General features: G+C 40.5%; 1 protein-coding gene and 1 long non-coding RNA gene across 3 annotated transcripts in view; one reads left to right on the forward strand and one right to left on the reverse strand.

Annotated features, from left to right (window-relative positions):
- Positions 1 to 14,697, forward strand: part of adkb (adenosine kinase b) — a 114,856-nt gene that overhangs the window by 72,729 nt on the left and 27,430 nt on the right. For both annotated transcript variants that reach the window (XM_031315052.2, XM_031315053.2), the window contains exon 7: positions 11,829 to 11,999. In XM_031315052.2, the coding sequence (XP_031170912.1) occupies positions 11,829 to 11,999 (171 nt within the window). The remainder of the gene's footprint in view (positions 1 to 11,828; positions 12,000 to 14,697) is intronic.
- Positions 1 to 14,697, reverse strand: part of LOC118494251 — a 60,237-nt gene that overhangs the window by 14,509 nt on the left and 31,031 nt on the right. The gene's annotated exons all lie outside the window — the stretch shown is intronic.

The raw sequence follows: 14,697 nt of genomic DNA on the forward strand, positions 1-14,697 counted from the left end.
TGCTGATTTTCTGAAAATCCTGTTAAAATGTACGCTAAATATGGATGGAAACTTGGAAACTTAAGACTTTAGCACTACTCATTCCAACAGAAAACAAACAAAAACGTCAGCAGTTACAAGGACACTTGACTGTGAATAACTTGTAACAAGTGTAACAATACCTGACAAACAGAACCTGATCTAGAAACAAAATTGTGACGGAAGTTAATAGTATTTATGCTGCAGTTGACAGGAGCGTACAAAAAAGGCGTACAAACCGAAAAAAAGAAAATCAGGACAAAAGCAAAACGCACATTATGAGCCACGTAATCTTTTTTTTTTTCAGTTGGTTTCAGTGTCACTGATTGTTACCATAGAAACGTATCCTGTATATCTGAATCAGCCTGGTGGTAGGGTGCCTACCTTTTTATGCTTAAATTAGTCGGCATTTTGGTTAAATTGTCCAACAGAGGGGCAATATTAACCATGTTGTGGCTAATACGTCAGAATTATCAAAGGCAAGCTGCATGCTAATGCCTCTGATCAATTTTAATTTAACATCTAACATGTTTCTTCACCCTGTAACTTGTGCTTGTGCTTTGGCAGACAACCCTGACGCCTACCAGCAGCATCTGAATTTTGTGATTTTTATGTTTTGTCTGATGCTTAAGAAAGACTCATTTTCTGGCTGTGATTATTTATCTCAGCCTGAGATGCTAATCACAAGTGGGAGAAGCTCTTAGTACACTACACTGCTAATGCTACTTGTGCTTCAAGGCAGGACATTGTCGGTTTAGCCCAGTGGTGAGCAATAACTTTCACAATAACTCACAGACAGAACTTAAGTACAGGAACGGTGGCCAACTTTTAATGGTATTATCATGAATTCACTTTAAAAAGTTGGAAGCTCCTTCTGTGTCTTTTAGTCTTTGCCGTTTTTTTTCTTTTGATTACTAAGATTTTGAAGTCCTGCTGAGGTATTTCCATCAGCTGTGATTAGCCGTGCACATGTAGGGAAGTATTCTTCACTCAGCAGGGAATTTTTAAGGTAATTTCAAGTTTCAGCAGAGACTGACCACAGCAACAAGAGACTCTTTACACAACTTATTGCATTGACGAGACTAGTAAACCTTCTGTTGAGCACACTGCTTCTGATCTACCTCTTTGTATGTTTACATCATCTGTATGCACTCAATATTTCTTCCTCTTGGCCTGAATAAAAACAAAATCAATCGGAGTTGACTCGAAGCATCATCACAGCACCAGGAAGATAAAAACATGTGGAGTGAATAAACAAGCTCTAAAGTTTCCTAGCCTTGACGGTATTTCTTACCAGTTGTCATTTTATACAGCTGTGTCATTTTGTGCATAATTCCACGGTGCATTGGCTTGACTTGATTTGATTTAAGACCTCCACTTTCAAGGAAATTGGGCTTAGGGTATGTAAGTTCACACTTCTTGCCTCCTGGCAATTGATTTTTCTGAGCTTGATTTTAGTGCTGTTGCAAGACCAGTAGTGAGTGTTAGCACCATGTTGTGTCACTGAGGTCCAAACTTTAGTGTGAGCTCAGTGTGATGTTGTAATGTAGTAAGGTACAAAGATGAAGAGGAAATGTGTTGATTGTGCTCTAAAACAAGTGATGGATTAATTGACAGAAACTCAATTATTTTCAAGTCATTTGTCAAGGTAAAAAAAGGTTTTCAGTTTCTTCAGTGTAAAAAAGTCCTGCTTTAAGCTTTTTTTATATGATTGTAAACAGAATGTGACATGGATGGTAAATTGTATTTTTATTATATTATTATTATTTAACCAGGAAAGCCTCAATAAGATTAAAAATATATTTTTCAAGAGTGTTCTCATCCAACATAAATCATATGACACAATATATTATGAGATCAGAATTAAAAGGTTGATTTTACTCATAAAGGTCACTTTATTAGTGTGGAGGAATACTACTCAGTCTGTGAAAGTATAATGTCTGCTGTGGCTCTGGAGAAGCTAACCATCAGAGGCTGACAAAAGAAACCTTGATGATGTCACCAGGGGATATTTTCTCAGCTTGGGTTTGAAGACTAACTGAAAAGTTCATGTTGGGAGTTTGGAAGTGTAATACTTAATCCCTGGAGTGCCCCCTCTCAACTAGGGCTTAATGATTTTTGAGAATAATCTAATTGCGATTTTTTTCAAAAATATTGCGATTGCGATTCAATATGTGATTATTTTTTAAGCTCTTTGTCTTCTGTATTATTCAACAAAGACAAGCAATAAATCATTGTATAGTATGAACAATACAATATTAGATCGATTAAACAAACTGTTCTTTCCTGGAGGCCAGGCCTGTACGTGATGATGAAATTAGGTGATGCATGAATTTATATGAATGACATCTTTTATTTAACTACTTCAGTCACAGTAGTATACTGAGCACTGACCAAGCCTGGTGTAAACATTCATATGAAAGTCAGAAACAAATCACACAAACTAAAGTGCAGATTGCAGAAATATAAAAACAAATATGTGGCTTTACCACGCTTAGTAGTATTTACATTTAATTATCATTTACTGTAATAAACATATGTAAACATGTGGATTGCACTTTTTAAACACTGTCTTTGAACTTTACTAGACAGTTAAATATATATATTTTTTTTTACAGCGCACACAGAGGAGCTGCCTCCAGCCCCTCCCTCCCCTCATGAAGTTGCGTGCCGCGTGCATGACAGCGTCAACATTGCACTCACACTCAGAGACAGAGAGGCTATTGTTACGTTAGTAATAGCATGCTGCTGCTGGTCTTGCCGTGGGATTAACTGTACTAATAAAACCATTGAAACAACGCAGCCACGCTGCTGTGAAAGCTCCCCGAATGTCATTTATCAGAGTCTGGTTGTTACCCCTCCCCGTGGCAGTCTCCTCCACTCCATATCTTTATAACGGAGCTAGCTAACTGGAGCTAACCGCTAATCAGAGCTAATCGTTGCTAACCGAGCCTTCAGTTCTGCGTGCCTGTATCCATTAACTGCATGTATGGACTCGAGCCCGAATAAAACCCTTCATTTTATTAAAATGTCTGTAAAAGTTTTAAACTACAACTCAGAGTTGTTTGAATGACAGAAATCTGCTCAAGGTATGGCGTAGCGTTAGCATGCTAAGTTGATGCTTTCTCTGCGGGTGCAGACTGATTTGCTCTTGCGAGTCACGTGACCAAATCGCAGCCTTTGCGATTAGGAAATCGCGTCTTAACATATCGCGATATTATTGCAAATGCAATTAATTGTTCAGCCCTACTCTAAACTTAAAGTGTGAAATCATAAATGCTAATAAGAAATCGTACAAAAGATCTCACAATAGAAACAACCTAAAACAGCACTTTAAAGACTCCTGAAAGTATTCATGCATTTTTGGCAACAAGTCTGTTTGGTTTGCACTCTTAAAATCTGCTGCAACTTTTTACTCTCTCCACTCATTGCGAAATCCTAATTTGGCAATAAGGCAAAAACCTGTTGATATATGTTTGTGTTTTCTTCCAGTGGCCTTCATGTAAGAGTTTCAATTAGGTGATTTTAAAAAGGCATGAATAATTAAAAGTTCTTTTTCTGCCACATGTTCTCATATTTAGCTGGTGCTAAGCGCACGCAGTCAGAAGTTATTATTGGACTGAATTTAAGCGGCCCTGTGTCCTCGGCTCTGAGCAGTGGGCATCGAGCTCCTGCATTGAATTTGACAGCCTTCACACAATATTGTGCAAGGGCGCTCCCTTAGCTTCTCATGCTGGTTAAATGTAATATGGCAGATGGATAGTATTTGCAGGGAGAGCGGGGGTCTCACCCTCCCTCTCACTCTTTTTTTTTTTTTGCCGTCTCTTGCCAGTACCTCAGACATTTCAAGGGGGAGAAATATGTATCAAATTAACTCTTAGCAACAGGGCCTCCAAGCTCCCTGCCCTTGTCTTAACAGCAATCAGAGCTTTGTTATTTTAGACTTTCAACCAAAACCAAACTGGATTCAATGGCTTCAGCAATTACCTGTAATTTTCCAACCTGGTGCGCTAGCTTTCACCGGCGCATTTGTGAACAGTGAAAGATTGTCTCCTCGGTTCCTCATTTTAGTGTTCAAGTTAAGGGCACTAATTCATTTACATCCACAGAGTGGCACATTTGGAAATGTTCACTTCCCAGCAGCAGGAATGTCTGCGGAGATTTGGTTTCTGTCTGTGCACAACCTCCAAATCACTGAAACTAGAAACCCCTCTGCAGTGTCGACACTCCAACACTGAACCTCTGCTTTATACATCTGACCCATATATTAATACGTCCTTTCAATCCGGTTCAGAAGAAACAACTCTGCAGCCCAACATCTGTTTTCATATTGTAGACTCTTATCCCATTTTTTCCATCGACCCCCACAAACTCCCCTTTCCTTTCCCCATCCTTTTCTCAAATCGTGTAAGAAACTACAGGAGCACAACTTGACTCCATAAGTGTATGTGTGTGTTTTTTTTGTGTGAGTCGGAGTGATGTTTCCCCTTCAGAGGTACTGAAGGAGAGAGAACTGCTCGCACTAAAATGCTAATTAAGTGCGGTGTGGCAGACAAGGACACTTGAGAGTGTGTGCATTAGCAAATTTTAACTCCCTGCAAACCAAACAGTTTGTTCTTGGCTAATCTCCCAATGATAGAGGCAAGAACAACAGTAGGAACCAGAGAGAGTAGAAATATAGACTGGCTTTAGAACATGAAGAGAGAGGGAGAAGCATGGTTTTCTTTTTCATTACCAAGATAATACACTTTTAGGAGAAGAAAGCATCTCTACTGGCAGTGCTTTTTTTCCGTTTCATCTTCTCACAGAGGTAACATATGGTATCTGTAAGTTTGTGCTATGCGGTGAATTATTTTGTGGATTAGTATTGGCATTTAAATGCTCTTGGCTTTAAATCTTGTCTGTTTTAGATCTTAAGTACATTCCTTGGCATCCCGCTCAGGCTGGCCTCTTCCCCCAGCCAACACATTTTTTAAACTGTAGACCTTAACAGGAGAGCAAAAGGCAGCCATTTGAGAAGACCCTGAAGCTGATCTCGAATTACTTTTAGAGAGATACAACTTAAATCAAACCAATTCATCCAATGTTGTAATGCCAACAAAACCTTAACCTCAAGTTAGGGTTAAAAAGCTTTTTTTTTTTCCAATGCAAGTAGTTTCCTCCATTGCTTTACAAAGTGGAGGCGTCTGAGGTTAATGCAATTAAGGTCTCTGATGGTTGTACAAATTGCAGGCTGGTAGTGTGACACACGCTCCCCTCAAGTGCTTTGTGGTCGGCTCTAATGTCTAGTTTTATCCATGCTCATTAAGTCGACCTTGGCCAGGTATGTTTGGTTATCGCCAAGACCTTGTAGCAGCATATCTATATTTCACGTACACCACAAGAGACCTTTGTGACATCGGGGAAAAATATCCGCTAGCTTTAAAATCTGGTAATATTTAAACCAGAGAAAATGTTTTAGAAATAAATACTGCAGCAGTTAGTAAGTGATGTCTCCACCCAGTTGTTAAATCCAGCATTTGTGGCACATTTATGTTGCCCTAGAGAGCCCGGCTGACATGGTAGCCCCCTTTCCTCATCTCTAAGCGGCCTTTAAAAGCACTGCCCTCCCTTCTGTTTCCAGTACAGCTGGCTTCCCTCCAGCTCCCTCACCAGAAGTGGATGAATTCCTAGATGTCTGATAAGCTTCACCAGAACATGATTCTTAATGGAAGAGAGAAGAAGAAGAGCCAGATGCTATCAGCGCGGTTGAATTGCCTTGCAGTCAGATCAAACATCCTAAAAGTGCAGGGAATGCTGAATCATGTCGCGAGGTTGTTGCACATTTATCTCCTCTGTTGGTTTAATTGAACTTGTTTCTAAATGAAAGCAACTGGCCCTTTCAATGCAAACAAAACATCATGAGCATTGTGAAAATCTCTGTTGCTTTGTAGCTTTTTACCCACTCATTTTCCTTTTTGAAAAGAAAAGCCTTAAATGAGCTCTTTTCATCCTTGTAATTTTTTTTCCAGCACTCAAGGCACTTTGTGACACCATTTATCACTTACGTCTGTTTGTTTGTCCTCTTTTTTTCTCCTGTTTATCGAGCCAGAGACTGACACAGATTCCCCCACCCCCTCATCATGTGTGAAGGTCTTGTTTGTCCCTGTGTGTTTGTGTGTAAAACAGCAGGACCTTCAGGATCGAGGAGTAAAATACAGTATATCTCGCAACACTGGCGTAGCGTGCCAGAGGTGTCTTGATGGAGATGGAGTCATACTGAGCTAATGAAGCTCCAAACCTCAGCTATCGATCCACCTCGCAATGGTGCTTTACAGAGATAACTGAGGAGGAGAGCAGTGTGTGGCCTCACGTGCGCTCTGATCTGTGTGACATCTAATTCTGTGTAATGAACCCTGTGCACCAGAGAGCATGATGGGGGGCTGTCTATGGTAATGACAGGGATAGCATAGCCTGGGCGGCTTTTAAAAAGCTTTGAAACACTGCTGGTTAGCTCACAAGGCTTTCCTGACAACAAGGAATTTATCACTAGAACAAACACCTGTTTGTAACTCTTAACACTATTGCTCTCTACAAGCACGACCTATTTCACGCTTGTCCGTTCTAGATCAAGGATCCCTCCTCTGTTGCTCTTCTCGAGATTTCTCCCAATTCTATCCTGATTCAAGTTTTTGTGTAAAAGAAACTTTTCCTTTCCTTAAATTGAAGGTCACGTAAGCCCTCCCTCCATTGAATGGATGTGATGTCATAAACTCCAATTTGGGTAATAGATAATTATTAAGCAGCGAGACGCAGACTGTGAACAGTGTATCAGAGTGGTTTGTAGTCTAGTAGTGTGACATTGTACTAAACCAGGGGAAGGCACATAGCTAGAGTAATGTGTTTCTATTAAAGCGTAACTCTCGCCAAAATGCAACCTAGGGTCTTTTTGTGAATATACCCGAGTCAAACTTTCGTTTAAAAACATAATTAGGACAGAAACGCCACTTTTAAGATTTACCGTATTCTCATTTTCGGTCAAATGGCCTTTTGAATGGGAGTGCTAGGGGCTAGCTATGACAGCATCAAAATCACTATTTTTAAAACACTAAGAAGGCTCGCCACATGAAACTTTGCTCGAAGTATCATCAGGGGCTCTACACATGAACTTGAGCATTGAGAACATTGTTTGTGTACACAGAGTTTACTAAAAAGAACAGGTTTTAACAACTCACTGTAGCTGTTGGTTTTTCCGGTCACCGTCCATCTAGCCAGTCAAAAAGAGTCGATCTCCGAATGCAACGTAACAGGGAGGAGAGTAAAGATGGAAAGCTCCTAAAGCTTAGTTCCATATAAATGCACGGATAATTTGTTGTTTTGTCGTTAGTGAAACACAAGCCTCATATAAGAATGACATTTCCTCCTATGGAGTCCGTTCATTCGCATTCGGAGATCGACACTTTGATGTGATCATAGTAGTGCCCCTAGCACTCCCATTCAAAAGGCCATTTGACCGAAAACTTTTAAATTTTAAAAGTGGCGTTTCCGTCCTAATTATGCTTTTAAACGAAAGTTTGACTCGGGTACATTCACAAAAAGACCCTAGGTTGCATTTTGGCGAGAGTTACGCTTTAACCAACAGAGGCCAAGAGTTAAACAAAGGTTAACTACAAACCATGAGTCTGCACCAAAACGGGGAACACATACATGAATTTGTCAGTTTTATTGACTTCAATTGAAGTGAAGGCTGTAGTTATTGAAGCGGTACTAATATCATTCTGAACACAGCTTTAAACCTGCATTCACGTTTTTTTGTTTTTTTTAAACTTGGAAGCTGTTTACACAAAACTGCCATATTATAACATTATGAAGTGGTTATGGCAAACATACAAGAAAATGTCCTATTTACACATATACAACAGTAGTGTTTACTTGGAATTGTGTTTCTGGCCACTTGGCAAAGGAAGTCCAATATTCACTTTCCTTTTTAGTTTTTGTCCTCATCAACCCCCGAGGGGAATATCTGGCTCTTTAGTTGCTAAATGCTTTACAGTGTTCACCAGCGAGTTGCTAACTTTGTCTGTCTGCTGTTGGGTGCTGGGCAGGTAGTGCACATTGGGATTATCAGAGTTTACTGAAAACAGCTGCCTCCTCTGTCTGGAAAGAACTCTGATGAGAGGCTAAATCAAAACAGTAAAGTTTTAGATGAAAGACGCTAAAAAGCTACACAAAGCTGAGCTCTACTGCACTACTCAGTACTCTATTGGACAGTTATTTACTCGTCAGATACTAACTATTCATATTCATATCTGTACAGTCATACTATTTAACAATATTCTGTACTTATACCATGTTACTTGCACTATTTATATTAGCTCTATCTCAAAACCTCACTGTTTAACTATGTTCTATACATATATCATCCAACTGTACATTTGTTGATGTTCATACTTTACATACCTCACATTTGCAATCCCTACTGTCTACATTTTAAGATATTCACTGCAATACTTAATCCTGCACCTTCTGTATATACAGTATATATATATATATATATATATATATATATATATATATATCACTATATTATTGCACTCTGGTTAGATGCTAACTGCATTTCATTAGCTCTGTACTTATACTCTGCTTAATGACAATAAAAAAATGTAATCTTGAATCTTGAGGAACTGGAGAGTCAGGTGATACTCATCTGTGGTGTCATCACTACGAGCGACCTTTTTGACATTATACAGTCATTTCATCAATTTTTCATATAAAATATTAATAAGAGCAGCTCTAAGGATGGAGGGTCTTTAGATTGCAAAACCCTCTGTGAGGAACTTGTCATTTCTGGCTGTATAAATAAACCTGACTAAGATCTGGGGATTTGATCAAATTTAGTATGATTGCAGGGGCCATAATTACTCTTCACTAAAGTGGTGATGGTTTAAATTCCCTCCATCATTTCTGAGTACTAGGAAGTGTCAAACAAAACCTTCATGACACAGTACTTTGAACACTCCCCCTTATCCCTGCAGAATTAAAATAGACCTGAAAAAAAGAAAGAAGATTTTCCTTTTCCATGACCACCTCTGCTGCCGGTGCAAATAACAGTGCCCTTCCCAAAATAGATCATTTTTACCCTTCAGATGTCCACTTTTATTTTAAGCCTGGTGACACCATGCCATCCATCACACCCAGCTTTTCAGATGTGAGCAGCCCCAGGGAAAACACTGATACAATGCAGGGGAAAGTGTGATAGCGTGCTGCAGCTGTGTAGTTTGTGCCTCTATGGTTAGATTACCACTAATTTCATTTCAGAGTAGCATTTAGACATTTTCTTTGTGTAAGTAAAGTGGAAGTCATTCCTCTTTTTAGGGTAAACATTGAAAATGGATGCCCTGCCTTTCTAACTCTTCCCTCAAATTACCACTTGACATGGCCAAACATCGCGCTGCATTATTGTCTGCCAGGAAAATGCCTTTCTGAATGCTTTATTGAATGTTTTGGCTGGGTGGAAATTGTACGAAGTGTAGCCACTGCTTTGATCATCTTGACCTGGAAATGTGATAGTCACCCCACTTCACAGGGCTCCCTGACACCTGGGAAACTGGATCTGGTATTCTTGATACATGATCTGCACCATAGCACTAAAGACTAAACTTCTCCTGTTTCGTAGTCGGCGGAGACTACTGATGGGAACTGGAATTTCACGTGGCTTAGACTGAGGCTTTTTTTTTCTCCCGCAAGCCACTGGAGTCACAACATTTGGAGCCTGGTGGAAAAAATGGCCTGTATGATTTTTATGAACAGCATTCCTGCAGCATTACTTTTACTTCAAACACAGACATTCACAAAAAGGTTTTTATATGTAGATGAATTTTTAAATTATTGTGGATTTTTGACAGATGTTGTGAAGCTACATATAAATGTGTACTGAAAGACAGATATAGACTTCAGATTCTTTGAGTTATTAATTAGATGTTTGTCATTCATTGGTGGGTTAGTTTTCAGGGTGTCCCACAGTGTTTTGTAGCGGAGGTGCGCCTAACATCATAGATTAATACACTTTATCTAAATAAAACAAAAAGCTCTAGGGAAAAGCTGCAGAAGTGCTATTTAACACAGCAAATACCATATATTTAATGGGTGTGAAGATTGTTTAGGCTGTCATTTTCGAACTAAACTGCTCACAAGACGAGATACGACAGGATGTGGTTGGCCTAACAACTTCCTGGGAGACACCCAGATTTGTACTGATGTTGAGTTTTAAAGATTATTGTGTTATTTCATGGTGCATGTTTTTGTCTCTTGGTTTATTTTAGCATTTAAAAAAATATTCTCACTGTAAATGCATCAAATCAAAATGAACTTGAGTGCTCAAATAAGAGTAAAGTGTTAGAGGGGTTTTTTTTGTAGTACATGAATATAATTTGTTCTGAAGTCAGTTTATGTATTACAGTTCTGAGCTATTTAATGTGATGGCACTGGCAGTGGTAGTGAGGCCAGAAGTAAATTACACAGAGCCAGTGTGTGATTAGAGAAGCTGTGGCATGGCTTTTAAAGTTCACCACCCCTCAGGATATTTGATCGAGCCGCCGGCCTTTGATCAGTGTTAACATTACAGTAACCATGACAGTTTATTTTCAACTACCAAAAAAAGACCATTTGTGTCAGAAAACAATCTCCCCTTCCTCTGACACGTTGGCACGGCGCAAAAGAAAAATGTCAGGGTCAGTGATGGGCCTTTAGCCCAGAGTGAGTTCCTTTGTGCTCCCAAATCTATTGAAAACACCTTTTTAGTCTTCAACAGATGGTACCGTGACACAGCAACCACAGGCGCTGACCTGGGCCTTAACTTTAAGACTTTTTCGCAAAAAAAAAACAAAACACAGGTCATTCTGCAATGCAGAGCGATGAGAATTTCTTCCAAGAGAGTGAATGACACCATGAATGTGTAATAAAGAACTCACCTGCTTAGCATGGCTGTATTGTAATGCCTTGTACATTTGAGTGACTACACGGTCACCCTCTATTCATCTGTATTATACTCTTTTCTTTTTCATGGAGGTCGCTCCTCCGTTGCTGCAAATGTCATCGTGCTTTAATGAGAACTGCACTGTAGCCCACAATGGAAGCTTTTCAGCCAGATTAAATGTATCACTGTGCTGAAACTTTCCTTTCCTCTTTCCCCCCTTTTGCCCCTATTGTGACACAGTGGTTTTACAGAGCAGCTTGTTGCTGAAAAACAAGGTTAAGAAGATCAGTATCAAAGGAGGAGTGTTTTTGTGTGGCTTGCAGGAGAGGCTCGCTTCAGGTTTCCACCTGAAACACAAAGGTGTTTTCTTACCTGATTTGTATTCATTCACACAATGAGTGGACTTGCCTCTCTTGTTTCCAAGTAAGGAGAGTCCAGACGAGACTTTTGTTCACCCTATCATTGGATACGTGCAGGTTGCTTCCTCCAGTACGAGCCTTGGAGCCCAGCCACAGGTTTTGTCCTGGATGGATTTTTTTCCTGCCCTTTTTTCTCTTCTTTGTTGCTCTGTGTATGCTCTAAGAAAACGTTTCAAATAAATGTTTGAGTACTACCGCTACCCCCCTTTTGGCTCCTGTGTCATTTCGGTAATACTAAGCCATGTCAACGAAAAACTGCCTTGTTAGGATCCAAAACCCACAAATTAGCAGTTTAAAGGGTTTCGGTCCATGTTGTGCTGTTAAAACACATAATGCTGCCTGTAAAGTGGCACAGTACACATTAATTTGTTTGATCCAGTTGAGGTCAGTCAAACTGTGGAAAACATTATGTAAGTAAATATTCTTCTTGTTTTCAGGGTTTTTTCCTGACTGTGTCCCCCGAGTCCATCCTGAAGGTGGCGAAGCACGCTTCAGATAACAACAAAATCTTCTGCATGAACCTCTCAGCACCTTTCATCAGCCAGTTCTTTAAAGAGCCCTTGATGAAGGTCATGCCTTACGTCGACATCTTGTTTGGCAACGAGACGGTAAGTGAAATGAGACCTCTTTAGGACAGATATTCTGTTTGACAGCACATTGTTTTAATTGAGATTGAGATGTTTTGTGTGCGTGCTATATTTATTTCCACAAAGGGGGTTATATTTTCAGTCATGTTGGTCTGTTTTGTTTTTTGGTTATTTCATAGGATGTCTCAAAAACCTGTGTGCTTGAATGATCAGCCACAAATGTTAGCATGCTAACATGCTAAACTTAGAGGGTGAACATTGTTAACATTATACCTGCTAGACATCTGCATGTTAACATGGTCATTGTGAGCATGTTAGCATGCTGACATTGCATTTAGCTAAAAGCCTTACTGCTCATACAGTAAGTACAGCCTCACAGAGCTCCTAGCATGGCTGTCGACTCTGGAGTCTTATTTTTGTCACGACTCACGACTCAATCAATCTTCACCAAATGTAGTACAATTTTTTAAATACCTTACCTCGATTCTTACCTATAATTATTATAATTTTATATTATAATTATAATTAGTACTTATAAGTTGCAGGGAAAAGTTTCAGCGGTCTGAACTGGCCCATCTCAGCTCGAATAAGGCCAGCTGATGGTGTCGCATGCGACTCAGCTTCTCAAGTTGCCATTGGCTGGTTTTAGAACGTAGGGGCCGTCACCTGTTTCAACAGCCAATCAGCTCATAGCAGGGTCTGCTGGTCAGTAGGCCTGGCAAACTCGATTCCTTTTAAGGATTTGGGTTATTCTGAGTCACTCACTAAACTGATCCGGGTTGTGCAAGTCACTTGAGTCAGTATTGCTAAATCGCCAAGGAAACTCAGTCCTACTGCGAGCTTGCAATGTTTCGGACTGTCTGCTTGACCTAATTGCATTTTAACATACGTGTATACACCAAACCTACAGTAGGCCTAGGTTACGTGCAGAACAATGTTATTTCAGAAGTCAAGCGAGCTAGAGAGGGAATGAAGATTGGGAGCGGCGTTAGAACAGAGCAGTGATTCAGAGAAATAAAATGTTATTTTTGTCGTTTCATCATTACTAGAAATGCAACTGTAGCAAGTATCTCACTATCACTATCCTCATTCATATTTCAAGACGCTATAAATTATATCCAACTACAAAAAAGCCTGGAAAGTCGGAAGTTAGAACGGAATTACAGAGAGGCAATGCTATGGAGATGATACACCGTCTCGTCTTGTCACATTGGTGTAGACTTGCAGGTTTTACAATGTTGCAGACCGGCACAGCAAATAGCTGCAAGTTTTAACTCGTCTCGTCGCAAGTCTTTGGTCGGAACTGGGCTTTAAGGTGACCCTACTGAAACCTGATGAATTTAAATGGCCGTGACTCAATGATAATACATGTGTTTTAAACTTAAAATGAACACAATTCATCCATGTGTAAGCCCTAATATTCCAAGTTAGAATTAAGATTTTCTTCCCAAAAAATCAAACCTGCCTGATGCGAATTAAATACTTCTGAATATTTTCCATTATTAATACAACAAATTCAAAGGATTGTGCAGTCTTGGTGGAGGTATGTGCTCTCTGAGTACTTTATAGTTTATAGCCTCTCACCTCGTTTAAAGCAAAATCAAAATGTCATGTCCACTGTTTCATTCCACTCATTGCTCTCATTTCTCCTCAGTGCCCATTTAACTTCTCACTTATCACTGCCCCATAAAGAGATGAATAAGAATTAGCCCGACAATCATTCATCTCAATCGCGTCACCATTTCATGCCGGTTGATCTATTGATTTTTCTCGCCTCTGTGGAAGTGAGTAGCTAGTTGGAGGTCAAGCTGTGGTCACAGACCGTGGTGCTGCTGGAAAGTATCCTCTAACAGGCCAGCTGAGCTTGACTCTGAGGCACCGCCTGGACAAACTGCACCTTCGGGTGGCGGGGAGTGGATGATCACTGGACTGAACTTGCCTCCCCACTGCTAAAGCTACTCAAGAGAGCCCTGTCTTCGGGTTAGAGATGGGGTCCACAGAGCAGGACACAACTGGAAGAAGCTGCTCAGCATTTGAGGATTTATTGCTATTGCTGACTACAGCTTTTTCCTCTTTTCTGTCCTCTCCTAACATAAGACCTCCCTTTTACATATGCACATCTCTTTCGCTCCCTAATTGCTGTGAGGAACGATTCTGTCTCCTAAACCACGGTGTACATTTTGCAAGCGTTACGTATTTTCGGGTGGGTGGTACTGTAACTGTTTGCTTAAGAAGTTTGCTTCTTAAGCAAACACCTCCAGTCATTACAGTTTAATGACTCTGGATAATTGCAATGTATGTTTGTTGAAGGAGATCTTTTGGAGTCTTTGTCGGGGCATGCTCTCCGGAATTGAACCCGGCTAAGACCGCCAAAATAAGAGATTCAGTGGGAAACAGAGCAGATATTCACTGCTCAGCCGCCTCAAGCAGTGAGGTCTTCCAGGGTCTATATAGGACTAATGTCTGTCCAGAGTGTTTTGACTCCTTTTGGCTTTCCCCTGTGTTGGTTGCTGGGAGGAGGGAGCGGGGAATGACTGCTCATACAGTCGAGCCCTAGACCTCCCATTGTGCACAAGCCAGACAAGGTTGGCGGTCATGCAGTGGTGCATGGTGAGTGACAGGGAACAGGGCTGCCTCGCCCACGCTCCCCCTCCCCCTTCAGACCCCCTGGCCCTCCTCTCACCCCAACTTCCACCCCCCAAAGTGATGGATCAGCCTC

The sequence above is a fragment of the Sander lucioperca genome, chromosome 22, assembly GCF_008315115.2.
Source record: "Sander lucioperca isolate FBNREF2018 chromosome 22, SLUC_FBN_1.2, whole genome shotgun sequence".
NCBI classification, from domain to species: Eukaryota; Metazoa; Chordata; class Actinopteri; order Perciformes; family Percidae; genus Sander; species Sander lucioperca.